General features: G+C 35.5%; 2 protein-coding genes and 1 pseudogene across 2 annotated transcripts in view; all 3 read right to left on the bottom strand.

Moving 5' to 3' along the window:
* LOC107700044 (EGF-containing fibulin-like extracellular matrix protein 2) overlaps positions 1 to 3,121 on the bottom strand; it is a 10,328-nt gene extending 7,207 nt beyond the window's left edge. The window contains exons 1-2 of the mRNA XM_016501548.1: positions 2,161 to 3,121; positions 2 to 263 (exon numbers count right to left, since the gene is read on the bottom strand). Coding sequence (XP_016357034.1) covers positions 2 to 64 — 63 coding nt within the window. The 5' untranslated portion in view covers positions 65 to 263; positions 2,161 to 3,121. The remainder of the gene's footprint in view (position 1; positions 264 to 2,160) is intronic.
* A 1,339-nt stretch (positions 3,122 to 4,460) lies between these two features.
* Positions 4,461 to 7,492, bottom strand: LOC107699971 (acidic fibroblast growth factor intracellular-binding protein B-like; annotated as a pseudogene).
* Positions 7,493 to 10,815: 3,323 nt separating this feature from the next.
* LOC107699970 (proto-oncogene c-Fos-like) lies at positions 10,816 to 12,671 on the bottom strand. Its single transcript, XM_016501433.1, has 5 exons — positions 12,614 to 12,671; positions 11,999 to 12,120; positions 11,527 to 11,763; positions 11,033 to 11,140; positions 10,816 to 10,953 (listed from the first exon to the last, which is right to left on the bottom strand). The coding sequence occupies exons 1-5, from the start codon at positions 12,669 to 12,671 to the stop codon at positions 10,816 to 10,818; spliced, it is 663 nt and encodes a 220-aa protein (XP_016356919.1).
* Positions 12,672 to 13,950: the final 1,279 nt, after the last annotated feature.

The following is a 13,950-nucleotide window of genomic DNA, read 5'->3' as shown; positions in this document are numbered from 1 at the left end:
ACTGACAGATTGTAGCAGGAAGAACAACCAGACCCACGCAAAGTAGCACATATGTGGCCTTCATAGTTACAGGGTACAGGACATTCACCCTGCCACACACACAGCTGGACGGACGAACAAATGTATAGTTGTCGTTAAGGCACACTCTCACGCCAAAGAGGCCCAATAAGAGCGAGAACAGACGTGCAATCGGGGTCTGTTCAGTTCCCGCCGTCTCCTCGAGGAAAATAAGGAGGGGGCAGACAGACAGGTAGGGGTGAGACCTTGTAAAAAAAAGAACAACAAAGGTAATTGCAAATAAATGTGTTAACAGGAATAGTACACAACATAAACATTTGGAAGCAGTGAAAGTGATCTCTTGAAAAGGCCAGCATTGCTGACCACCTCCATATGTTTTGTTTTGGATACTGGTGTGCTGGTGTCCTCGTTTGGATTGTTAACTAGCTTAACTAGCTGTACAATTTACACGTACAATAACGTTTAGTTTTTTATAGCATTTAATTTTTCTAGGTCAGAATTATTATGTTAACTAAATCTACTGTAAAACCATAAAAAAATAAACAATTCTCGTTACTTGAAATAAAAGTTTATCTGTATTCAAATAAAATATTTAATTAAATTTAACTTTTTAAAACTTTAATTTAACTTAATGTACTCAAATAACTAAAACAATAATTAATAAAAACTATATAGACATGTTTAAAAAAACCACAACAAAATTACTAAAACTTTAAATTCAAATAAAAACTGAAAATGTAAAAATAAAAAGTAATTCAAAATAAAAATAAAAACATAAAATTCTTAATTCATGATTGATAATAATACATTAATGTTAATTTATACAACTTGAAATATTGAAATGTATTAGCATATGTAAAAATAAACATTAATTTAGATCAAGATTAAGAATATTGTGAATATGCTGAATACTGTGCGATGCATTAACTAATTTTAACCAATTGCAAGTGTTTACAATAGCACTGTCCACCAGCTAGATCAGCACAAACCTGCATGAACCAGACCAGAAACTCTCACTCTTTTTATCATAGTGAGATTAGGTTTACATTAACATGGCTGTAATTCTTCAACAAATATTACTCCATGGCATATATGATAAGTGATAAATGTGAGTTTGGGGTTTTGTGCAGTGATTTTGATCTTGCTAACTAGGCAGTTCTTGGAAACAAGGCAAGTTGGTGCATATAATCAGATATTACATGACAGATTTTCTATTCCTCACATTCAGTGATCTGGAGATAGTTATTCACACCTTCATCTCATCCTGACTACTGTACGATAAAAAAAAAAGAGTATTTAAATTAACTGGTTTTAGTCAAGTCACATACAATATACTATTTAACTTCACATCACATGCTTTACACCAACAAAACTAATTATGGGTTCTCTTTGAGATAAATATCTCTTTGAGATAATTGCAGGTTACCACTTTTTACAATGTAGCACATAGGACTTTATACTGTCCAAAATGCTGCTGCTAGAAAAGTATTTCACCTGTTCTGGCCTCTTTTACCATAGTAAAGCATTTCTTTTAAGGCCTCATTCTTTTTTATAGCTGTAAAACAAATCATAGACCTCCTCAGCCATCATTATCCCTCCTGGACTCTCATAATAACATCTACTTCTGCCTACACTCACCTTTCAAGATGAAAGATGAGCTTTATCTGTAGCTTTGAGGGTTTGCTTTTACGGTTAAATGCATTATATCATTTTAATTGCTCTTGTACATCACTTTTTTTATATGTCCTTTATAAAAACAGTGACATGACTTTACATTGATTTCTATGGACTTGCTCTACTGTTTGTTCTGGAACAGCAGAATTGGCCTGCGTAAGAGGCAGAAACATGGCCAGTGTCTGAACTCATGTAATCATTAAATACAACTGTTTCCAATTCAAACTAAAGGTTTCTGTCACATCTAAGCATGACAGCAAAGCATTGACTAATTTCTGTCACTCATTTCATTATTACAAGGCAACAATGAGCATAACGTCCTGGAATGATAAATTTCTCATGCATGCTTTATCACATGCCTTTCTCTCCAAGTATGCTTGAATAATCTCACTTGTATTATGTACTGCTATGCTCAATTTTACAAACTTCAAGTGCACAGGAGTCAAATACAGATGGTTTGAAACTCACTTTTTGAAGTCTGTCTAGTAGAAGTTGTCTCGTTCTTCTGTCTCTATTGATTTCTCTCTCCCTCTTCGTTTAGCGGATTAGAGCTCTGTGACAAAAGACAGGACCTGAGCAGTGATAGCTAGTGTATTACGAATGTGAGGAAAGGTGCAATGCTACAGAAAGGAGCTTAGGACGTCCCACTTCTTTCCCTCCTCCCACTCCTGAACGGCCCCTGTATCTCAGCCACCCTTCACCCTCCTGCCTTGTTTTTCATCCAGGAATCAAGGATTCAAATTCCTTGTTTCCAGAACAAATACCACATCCATCACTCAGGGGGGAAAAAAAGGCAAACCAATCCATCTGGGTTATATTAGGCAAATCCTGCAATTCGTAGGCCTTAATTTACTTCCCATTTTTAATACACTTGTCTTTGTTTAGCTTATTAACTTTCATCCTGGTGAAGCTCGCTTGTGTCTGACACTGTTGGATATTTACTGGGGGATGTCGAAAAGGAATGCAGACACAAATTAACAGGGTAAAAAAGGAGGCAATGCCTCCCGATTTAACTGTAAAACACTAAACGATGCCAGGAACATCATGCGTCTTCATTACACAAAGGTTTGAGCACCATTAAGACAATGGCTTTGATGGAAACAACAGAGGTAGCCTACTTTCAGAAACAGCAGGAGTGCCAGGGAAAGTTCCCATGAGGACTCTTCTGCAGAAATTCTGAGGAATTTTCCATGACCATTTGTAGGGGGTGACAGCTGTCCTAGGTCTGGCCTTTTATAAGGTAGTAAAAGTGTCTCCTCATCCATTCACTTCAGAGTTGACCAGCCAACTGTAGCCCCCTGCTGCTGACCCACACCCGCTGGGCACACAAACAGGTAGCTACTCCACTGTGGGAAAACATTGATCACATGCACACTTTGAGATAATTACCCTCCTCTACACTCTTTCAAATAAAGGTTCCAAAAGGGGGTTTTCACAGCAATGGCATAGAAGAACCATTGTTGGGTTCCCCAAAGAACCTTTCAGTGAACAGTTCTTAAAGGAATAGTTCACCCAAAAATGAAAATTTACTCCCCTTCAGGCAATCCGAGATATAGTTGAGTTTGTTTCTTCATCGGAACAGATTTGGAGAACTTTAGCATTACATCACTTGCTCACCAATGGACCTTCTGCAGTGAATGGGTGCCGTCAGAACAAAAGTACAAACATCTAATAGAAGCATCACAATAATCCACAAGTTATCCACATTAACTCCAGTCCATCAATTCAAAAAAAATAGTTTTTGTAATAAATGTTTTTAACTTAAAATCATGTAAAAAAATTCCTCTATCAAATTACTTTGCTGAGTAAAAATGTTAATTCGTCTGAATCAGGAGAGAAATATGCACATATCAAGCACTGTTTACAAGCGAAAACAGTCCAAAACAGTTCTAAAAAATATAGTGGTGGATTTTGATGTGAGATGACAACACGGGATGGACTATTTTACGATTACATTTATTACAGATTATAGACTGGTCTTTTGGCCAGAAGGGACAGTTTAAAGTATAAACGCCTTAATAATGGATTTGTTTCTTCTTCTTTTTTGATGAAATCTGAGAGCTTTCTGACCCTGCATAGACAGCAATGCAACTGACATGTTCAAGACTCAAAAAGGTAGTAAAGACATTGTTAAAATAGTCCATGTGACATCCGTGGTGCAACTGTAATGTTATGAAGCTACGAGAATACTTTTTGTGCACAAAGAAAACAAACAGACTTTATTCAACAATTTCTTCTCTTCCGTGTCAGTCTTCGCTGCGCATTCACAATAGTGCCCCATTATCTTTGAGCACAAAAAGTATTCTCGTAGCTTGGACTATTTTAACAATGTCCTTACTACCTTTCTGGGCCTTGAACGTGTCAGTTGTGTTGCTGTCTATGCAGGGTCAAAAGGCTTTCGGATTTCATCAGAAATATCTTAATTTGTGTTCCGAAGATAAACAAAGGTCTTACAGGTTTGGAACGACATGAGGGTGTATAATGACAGAATTTTTATTTTTGGGTGAACTATCCCATTAATAATGTAAGGAACCTTTTTTTCCACTATAAGGAACCTTTAGTGCAATGGAAAGGTTCCATGGATTTTAAAGGTTCTTTATGGATCCATAGATTCCAATAAAAAAAAATTGATGTATTACCCTGAATAACAAGTAACAAGGCAGATTTGTGGAAAACACTTTTTTATTACTTAAGTTAAACCTACTGGACAAGAATACTTTGATATACAAAGGGAGCTGAGGTAGCAACATTTACAAACGAGAGGGCAACTGGCTTGTTAAAGGTTTGAAGAAAGATTTGGTCAAGCTAACTGGAAATCAGCAATGGAAATACGTTCTAGTCATGATACATTTTCAGGATGCAGCTTTTGATGACACCCATGTATCTGTCCCATACTACTTGATGCCTGAGGAAAAAAAATATGTTTAGATTTTTTTTTTAAATATGAGAAAGATCACAAACACACATAAATGCATATATACTAACCTGAAAGCCTCAAGTGTGTGTACAGAGCTACTGTAGTGCATGAGGAAAAGTCTGAGATCTCCAATAGTCCATTTATCTGACCGGCACGGTTCAACGAACTGAGAGAAGAAGCGATAATCACCGTCACACTCAACCTGGGAGTATTCAAGGACAAATATCACCTCAAGGCATAGAGTTTATCTCCAGTGCATTACCTTCACCACAAGCTCGATGAACAGATCTCGGACGTCTTTGGTGTGTATGAGTTTTGAGGCGATGTTAACTAGAGCTCTTGACAAGTTCTGAAGTTCACCCACAGCAATAAGCATCCATGTAATCCAACATGAATAAGATAAATTAATAAACAAAAAATATGTGTATATTACTCCAGTCTTCAGTGTCAAATGATCATTAAATCATTCTAAAATAGGGCTTTTTAGGGCTCTCTGATGAATAGAAAGACTACAAGAATTTATTTGAAATTGAAATCTTTCATAATTTTATAAATGTCTTTAGTGTCACTTTTGATCAATTTAAGGTGCCTTTGCTGAATAAAAATATTATTAAAAAAAAAAAGTATGAACATTTTTTACAATTAAAAACATTCATGCTTCTCACCTTAAAATTGGCCTCCATCTCACTAAAGACTTAAAATTGTCCTCTAAGCTGTGCACATACCAAGCTATAATGTTTGTAGAAAGGAGAGATATGTTAGAGATAGCGTGTCATCAGCATTACAAATAATGACCATCTGAACAAATTATTTACATGCCTTTTGTGTTGGTCCAGCATGTCTTTATCATTAACCAAAACTTTCAAGACTTGCAAGTCATGCAGAAACTCTTTTTCTAGATTAACATCCATGTCTTCCATCATGTTGTCTAAATATGGAAGAAAGAAAACAAAGAGCACGAGAATGCATATACAGTTGCTGTGATGCATTTCCTTTCAAATTAATTTTGCTTCATTACTGTTACCTTCTCCCAAATACTGTATTTCCCTAAAAGAATTTAGGGGATACTTCCCGATTTTGCTTACTTAAAATTTTACTCACTTTCACCACTGCATACTGTACAAAGACACTCACCAAATATGATCCGATTGGTGGAATATCATGCAATATGACAGTAGTGGATGCTGTAGTAATGTAAATGACAGAATTTTCATTTTCATTTTGAACTTTATCTTTAAGCTGAACATCTTACCAACTGCTCCCACAGTCCAGTAGCTGCTGAGCTGACCAGCGCAAAAGGCAAAGTCCTGGAAAGACAAGTATTGTAGCTTTCTCTTCCCTGTCTCAAAACGGTGAGAACACTATGGCAGCATAGTCCCTGCAGAGAGACATGGCTGAGTCAGTGAGAGGACAGGGAGGGTGTGAAAAGTGTGCCAGGAACAGAAGAGAGCGTATGAGGAGAAAGATGAACGGAGGAGAGAGACCAAGCAAACCAGTAAGAGGATGAACACAACAGAAACATACGTTTTAAGATGTGCCTGTGTGTTCTCTAGGTTTACGATTGCTTTCAATTATAACTCTAAAAGCATTCACTGGTGAAGCTGGTTGTATTAAGTCACAATAGCACACATGCATTTACAGTATTGAAGTACATAACCTCTTGTAAATCATCTTTATCACAAGAACAGGTACGAAATATTGTGTTTGGCTCACATTTACGTCCCCTGAATTGGAAAGCTAGAAATGGTCACAATTTTCAATAGGTGGGACAGACGCTTTTTTATAGCACTAGCAATATGCTTCATTTGGCCACATGTGTGAAAGTCTCACCTTGTCAGAACATCAGACAGGAGAAAGTGACGCTGTGTGTTCTCCACCAGGGGGCCTTTTAGCTCTTCCACCACTTTAAACACACAACTGAGAAAATGGTAGAAAGGTTCAAACAATACATCTCCTTGCCAATGAATGAATGAATGAATTAGTTAACAAATTAACGAATTAATTAATTAATATTAAATTAATTACAAAATATATTATTATTTAATATTTAAATAGTGTACACAACAACATTACTTTAAATAAATATGTGAATAAAATAATAACAATTATTTAATATTAAACCTATTTTATTCACATATTTATTTACAGAAATGTTGTTGGTGTACAGTACCGTACTGTACACCATCAACATTTCTGTAAATAAATATATGTGAATATAATAATAATCATTTAATATTTATAAGTATTGTACACTGACAACATTTCTGTAAATTAATGTTAATAAATTAGTACTAAAATAATAATAACAATTACTATGCTGTAATATTTTTATGTATTGCCCACTGAAATTTCTGTAAATAATACATTAATAAATTAGTACTAAAATACTACTAATAGGACATTTTTTGTAAACATCTTTATAATAAAAAAATCAGTCATTTAATATTTAAGTACTGTGCACTGACAAAAAATGTGTAAATAAATATGTATATAATAATAATATTATTATTAATAATAATAATAAAAATTAACATTTCTGTAAAACAACATTGCTAATCATGCAATATTCATCCTTTCTTTCAGAGGCATTCAAAATTACAAGAGGCCAGAGTGTGCAGCACCTGTCGACGACAGCTCTTGAGTGCAATCCCAGTCTTTGAACTGATGTCGTCTAAGTCTTTTTGGTCCCTTTGGAGAGTTTTTTACCCAGCACCTCCCTGGCAAACACACGATCAAACTCATAACACCTACATGACAAATATTGCAACAAACAAATAAGCTTAGCAAAACAGTAATGATGCCCTAACTAACAACTAAAACTAAAAAAACAACATGCAGAACTTCGGCATTGGCTTCACACTCCTGCAAGGCACCTGTTTCCATCCGTATTCTCAGCGCATCTGTGACTATATACCAACATGTAGAATATATCATTACCTCAAGTGTTAAACATTAAAAGCAAGCACTACGTGTCTATGACAAACTCATATGCAACATATAGAAATCACGTATTAACCTGTGTGTCCATCCAACCACAGCTGGTACACATCTTCATCCAGGACAGTGGTGTTCCCCACAAACACATCTACCTCCATAGACATTTTCTTAAAAAGCATAAAAAATTATATTTAAAATTATATAATAAAACGTTGTAAAAAAAAATAATTTGATATACATACAGTGGTCAAACATAACCTTGACTTGTAACAACAAATGGAATCTCCAAATGGATTTTTACAGTGCATTTGCTACACAAACTGTTGTAATAGACTGTTTATGTTATAGGTGTTTTTATAAGATGTGCAGAGATTTAAAAAGCAATCTAAAATGATACATGAGAACTGTAACCTGCTTAGGTTACAATCTTGCTCAAAGAAAGATGACGTCAAGCTGATGATGAAAACTTACCGTTTATTAATGTTTTGCACTGGAAAGTAAGTCAAAGAAGACACTGTTAGCTGATGTTAAAATACTGCAGAGTGGCGTCTGCGGTATCGCTCTCGCACTGCTGATCTCTTTATGCGCTTTATGCATGAACACAACAAATAATACGCTGACTGATACTGTAATATGTGCAAAGCTGTCAAACTCCTCACAATCGTCTGGATCCAGTTTCTGGTTTAACCCAATTTTACGGAGCCCCTAAAGGGACATGGTATGAAGGTAGAATGACGTCAAAAAGATTTGCATACGCAGGGTAAGAGTTGTGGAAGTGTACATAAGACTGTAAGCGTAAATTACATTTGCATGCGCAAGAGAAGCTTTGTAAAGGTGTAAATCGCGTTTCGTGCAAGAAAAAATTATTTGCAGCATTTTACTGTTATTCGTAAGTGTAATTCATGTATTGTGAAACTGCAGCTTCATGCTAACGCAAAATAAATATGATCTGCATGCTTCTGACTTCCATTTTTCCGCGCTTACACTTTTGACACGTTTTTTTCGCCAAAAGACGGTCAAAAGCACTGCAAGCCTGTGAACAGGGATTTGCAAGCGAAAACAAGTTTAAAGAACTGCAAAACGGATTGACTGCACAGAACCAATCTATGTGTAAAAAAACAAACTGTTGCAAATGTCTAAAAGACTTGTTGTGCATGTGGGGCAAAACGTTCCCGAAATAAACCGATATGTACAGCTCCGTCTTTCTTTTCTCTGCGCTTACAATTTTGGCACTGTTTTCTCACTAGCTGAGTTTTGCAAGCGTGAAGGGGAGGGCGGGGCCACCTTCTTCTTGTAGCCAATCAAATGAGCCTCTCGCTGACTCTCCAGTTACTCTTATCTGATTGGTCCAATAAACACATCATACCCAAGACATTAATCTTCATTTAGTTCAGGATCATTCTTGCTGTCGGAATGGTGACACTTGGGGAACGTTTGCGTTCCCTCGCTAAACGCAAATATCTTTTGCGAACGAACGCAAAAGTTTTGCGAGGGAACGCAAAATATCTTTGCGTTTGCGTTCCTTCGCAAAGATGTTTGCGTTCCCTCGCAAAACGCAAATATCTTTTGCGAGGGAATGCAAAAGTTTTGCGAGGGAACGCAAAGTTTCTTTGCGAGAGAACGCAAAAGGGAACGCAAATAGCTTTGCGAGAGAACGCAAAAGTTTTGCGAGGGAACGCAAATATCTTTGTGAGAGAGCGCAAACTTTTTTCGAGGGAACGGAAAGTTTCTCGAGGGAACGCAAAAGTTTTGCGAGAGAACGCAAAAAAATGTTTCCTCCCACCCTGAATTTTTTTCCCACCACCATGTCCCTTTAGGTGCTCCGTACAATCTGAACAACAATCACCATAGACATTGCCCTCCGTCGAGCGTTCACTCAGCGTTATTGAGCGTCTGCTAATGTGTGACTGCCTCCTGCTGTTAAGGAATAAACAAAGCACATGTCGTAACCAAAACAAAAATAGATACACAAAATGTGCAGAAATACATAAACCTAATGGCTGTATTATTTTAATTTTGTGTTTGTGTAATGTGTCTGGCTCAGACTTACATACTCAAGTAGCCTACTTTATTCTGCAACAGCTAAACTTACAACAACAGAGTAATGAAATATGTATTAAAGCATTTTTGGTCAATTAAATTATATTTAATGTTAATAGGCTACTTGACTCAGTCTGCACATTATCAAACCAAGTCTTGAAGAAATGTTTGCTTGGGTATTGATTTTCTCCCAAAAGTTATTATTTGTTGTAATGTTAAAGTGGAGCTTCAGTCGATGTTGGAATAATCATATAATTTAGTGATATTTTGTAAAAGTAAATAAATAAAATTGTGATATTGTGAATGTAACATATAATATTTATAAAATGTGATATAATTTTTAAATATAGTTTATTAAATGCTAAATGCTAAAAACTAATATTTTATTAGGTTTTAATGTAATAATAGGCCTATGTAATATTAATATATTTTCTATATTTAGTATCATTTATAATATTTATAAAAATAATATTATTCACACATTTCTATTAGCTATATACAACTCTTTAAAAGTTTGGTGTCACAGTTTAAAAGAAATTACGTTTTATAAAGCAGGACTGAACTGGCAGTAAATATTTATTGTTTCAAAAATGTAATTTCAGATAAATGCTGTTTATTTAAATGTTCTGTTAATCCAAGAATGCTAATATATATATATATATATATATATATATATATCAATTTCCACAAAAATGTTTTAAGTGGCACAACCCTTTTTCAACACTGATAATAAAATAAATGTTTCTTGAGGAACAATTTCTAAATGATTTCTGAAAAACGCTGAAGACTGGAGTAAATGGCTGCTGAAAATTCAACTTTGCTCTCACAGGAATATTTATATTTTAAAATAAATTTAAAATAGAAAACAGTTCAATTGTAATAATATTTCAAAACATTGCTAATTTTACTGTACTTTTGAACAGCATATATACGTATATTAGCTAAATAATAAACATAATATATGGAGCTTACACTCTAACAAGGTCTACACCTGTTGCTACACCCTGGTACAAACAATCATTAGATAGAGAAGCAACAACATTTGAATCTGTAGTTTATTATGAAAACAAGTGAAACAAATTGTGCATGCAAGATAATAATTCTCAAGGTATCACTGAAATAGATTTTAACATTTTGCTTTCTTTAACAAATATACGCTTATTATGTTATATAATCCACATCTGATCTGAACCAGCAGACTCAGCACTAAACATGACCAGCATCAGTAATTATTCTGGGTTTAGGTCATTTAACTTGCAGATGGGCATATGTGCCTCAAAAACCAACTCCAGCCTCTCTCTCTCCCTTTCAAGAGCAGCGATCTCTTCATCCAGTTGAGTCTTCACATGTTCCAAATGATCCGTCTCCTGAAAGAGAAAGCACAAGCTCAGGACATACGGCTAATGGCTAAACATGGTCTATAACACAAATAAGTACTAATCTCACATTCTGTAACGTGTCTATAAGCATCCGACGACGGTCCCGACACCTGGCAGCTGCTATTCTGTTCCTTTCCCTGCGGATCCTTATCCTGTCAAGTTCCTCAGAGGACATCTATAAATGCCGAGAGGGTTTTAGCAAGGCAATTCCAAATTTTATTTAAAAACCAAGCTTCAGTCTAAAAGAGTGATGGTGCTGCCATCTTATGGTTGATATCAAGAAAACAAACACACAGCAGTTCTACCCAATTCCAAATATGCTGTTCCTGTTACTCATCCACTGGCACCAATGACAACATGATCCATCCTTCTGAGCCTGCGCTTTAAGATTCCCGCTCAAATACTACAGCGCTGACTCACTCCACATGCCCCACTGTGATTCAGGTGTGAGTCATTTCACTCGTTTACCATAAATGAATGAATCACCGGAACCCCTCAAGTTTACTTTCACTATTTTCTGCATTCCAAACTCTGAAAATATCAGAAATTCCAATAACTTACATGTTTGTTAGCATGTCCTACTGAACTGTCCCCCACTGCTCCATTACAGGGTGGGTCTGGACTGGAGCACTGCGACAAACAGGGGCAGTTGGGCATGGTGGTGGGTGAGAATGAGGAAAATGTTCCCAAGTTGGTCTCTGATTGGGAAAGTAGAGAGGACTGCAGAAGCCACTGAAGATCTGGACTAGATGTAATTACATCAAGATTTGGGCTGGATGTAGTGCCCTCAGTAAGATTCTGCAAAAAGTAAATAACAAAAAATAAATACATGAAAATAAATAAAGAAAAATGTAATAATGGTTATAATTATACATATTTAGGCTCAAAAACAATTATAAGAATTTTCATATTCAAAATAGCTAACAATTATTTCCTGCTCTATTGTATTTCTTCTAGATTTGGTTGATTTTAAGAATATATGACACTAAATATCTTAAAATATTAATAAACAAATAAATAAACAAATACGTACCGGACGCACGTGATGAGCCGTTGAGTTCTCCGGGTCCATCCATGCTGGAGAAATTTGGGAATCATGCATACGATAATACGATTCTCTCCCTTCATTTTGATTCATTATGATCAAACCCGATCCTTATTCTTTGAGTTCATATTATTTCTGTTCGCTTAAACCCATCTCCCGTGCTGTTAATTGCAAAACAGGCCCACAAAGGCACAAATTCGGTAGCCAAAACTAGGATAAATCCATCAGAGCGAATAATGAAAAAATAAATCAAAACACGTGCTACAAGTTTTCTTACAGTGTTTCAGCGCCTCCTCACACCCACTCTCTCTCTCCTCCCCATCTCTGGAGCATCTATCTTTTCCAATCTACCGCCTTTTCTCCTCTGTGGCCACTAATGTGTTTCTAATGTCTTTCAGTTATGAAGACCTTCTTGCCAACAGCGCCAAATAACCGTCACTGAAATGATATTCGCTAGGAAACGAAGTAAATATCCTAAATTTAATCCTTGTTGTTTGAGAGCTACAGAAGCTTCCATAGCTCACACCCTTCACATGTTGAATTTCACTTACAGACATCTTTTGCCAAGTGACGTGTAGGTTTGAAATGCATGAATAAGCGAACCGTTGCGGAACTGGTAGAACATCCGTGAATCACTGCACTGGGTAGAGAACAGATACATGCCTATGTTTCATGGCGGGCTGGTCTGTACTGAATTCAAGAATACATTAAAATGAGGAAAAATGACTTGGAAAAAAAAAAACTATTTTTAATAATTATTTCATTTCACAATTATTTTTGTGCATCAGGCATACATATCCAATGATTAATGAAAAAAAACTTTAGTAAGTTTATTTTAAAATGTTTATCTTTGTCTGCCTATCTATATAACTTTTATCAACCAAATCAATTGTTTTTAGATCACTGTATCTGTGTGTCAGGGTCATCTATTTTGACAATATCACACATTTTTAGGCACATTTTGTTGGTCAATAGAGTAACCCTAAAAATGTCTTGAAACGTACTCTTAAAAATAAAGGTGCTTAAAAGGTTCTTCACAGCAATGCCATAGAATAAATTTTTGGTTCCACTAAGAACCATCTCTTTCTTACCTTTTTATAATCTGAAGAACCTTCTTTCGCCACGAAGAACCCTTTGGGTCAATAGAGTGCCTTTGAACCCTCACAATACTCAATTTTGGTTTTAATCTCCCATTCGCTTTATGTCATGTCATAAATAGTAGACACTCAAGTACTATAGAAACATATTAGCTGAGCTCCCACACATTTTTTTTTTAGATAATTATGGGCCATTATTCGACGCATAAACCATATGTCCACCCTGTCATGGACATATATATTACTGTTAAATACGTTTTCATTGTAAAATTAAGATGCAAATTATATTTTCTGAAAGGTATGATGTCCCTTTCCTAAACAGGGTTATTTGTTTGCTTTCAAATTATAAATGTGTAAATATAAATATATAAATTATAAACACCATGTGTTTTTAAAGAAACTATTTTCTTATTTGGAGAAAACTGTGATATTTGGATGCAGTTTTTTGTTTGCATGTTATTGCTCCCACACCTATTGAACACACTGGATTATATAGATATGATTGAATTATTATTTAAAATATTATTGTAAAATATCAAGATGACAGGGTGGACCAGCACATAATGGGGTGGACACATAATGCAGAACACACAAAGCATGACAAAATATGACAATGAAACATTTATTCAACTTCGAAAAAAATAGTATAAATAATAAAATTACAACCTCAATCACATTGACATGTGTTCAGTTTAGTTTTTAGCAATATTAACTACAAATGAATGCTATGTCCACCCTGTGATGTGTATGTCCACTCTATCGAGTCTTAAGTGGCCGACAGGGTGGACACTTTGAGCTTCAATTAGCATATTAGCTTACAACAAACTGTGACTTGCTAAATAT

The sequence above is a fragment of the Sinocyclocheilus anshuiensis genome, unplaced genomic scaffold (assembly GCF_001515605.1).
Source record: "Sinocyclocheilus anshuiensis isolate Anshui unplaced genomic scaffold, SAMN03320099.WGS_v1.1 scaffold1023, whole genome shotgun sequence".
In the NCBI taxonomy this organism is placed as follows: Eukaryota; Metazoa; Chordata; class Actinopteri; order Cypriniformes; family Cyprinidae; genus Sinocyclocheilus; species Sinocyclocheilus anshuiensis.
The sequence above is the reverse complement of the archived record's forward strand: the minus strand, read 5'-3'. Positions and strand labels throughout refer to the sequence as shown.

Excerpts from the sequence above, each read along its gene's own strand:
- LOC107699970 (XM_016501433.1), bottom strand. The coding sequence starts at position 12,671 with ATGTATCTGTTCTCTACCCAGTGCAGTGATTCACGGATGTTCTACCAG. Across the intron at positions 12,121-12,613 it reads GTTCTACCAGTTCCGCAACG|GATCGGGTTTGATCATAATG; the intron begins GTTCGCTTATTC and ends TCAAAGAATAAG. Across the intron at positions 11,764-11,998 it reads CGGCTCATCACGTGCGTCCG|AATCTTACTGAGGGCACTAC; the intron begins GTACGTATTTGT and ends TACTTTTTGCAG.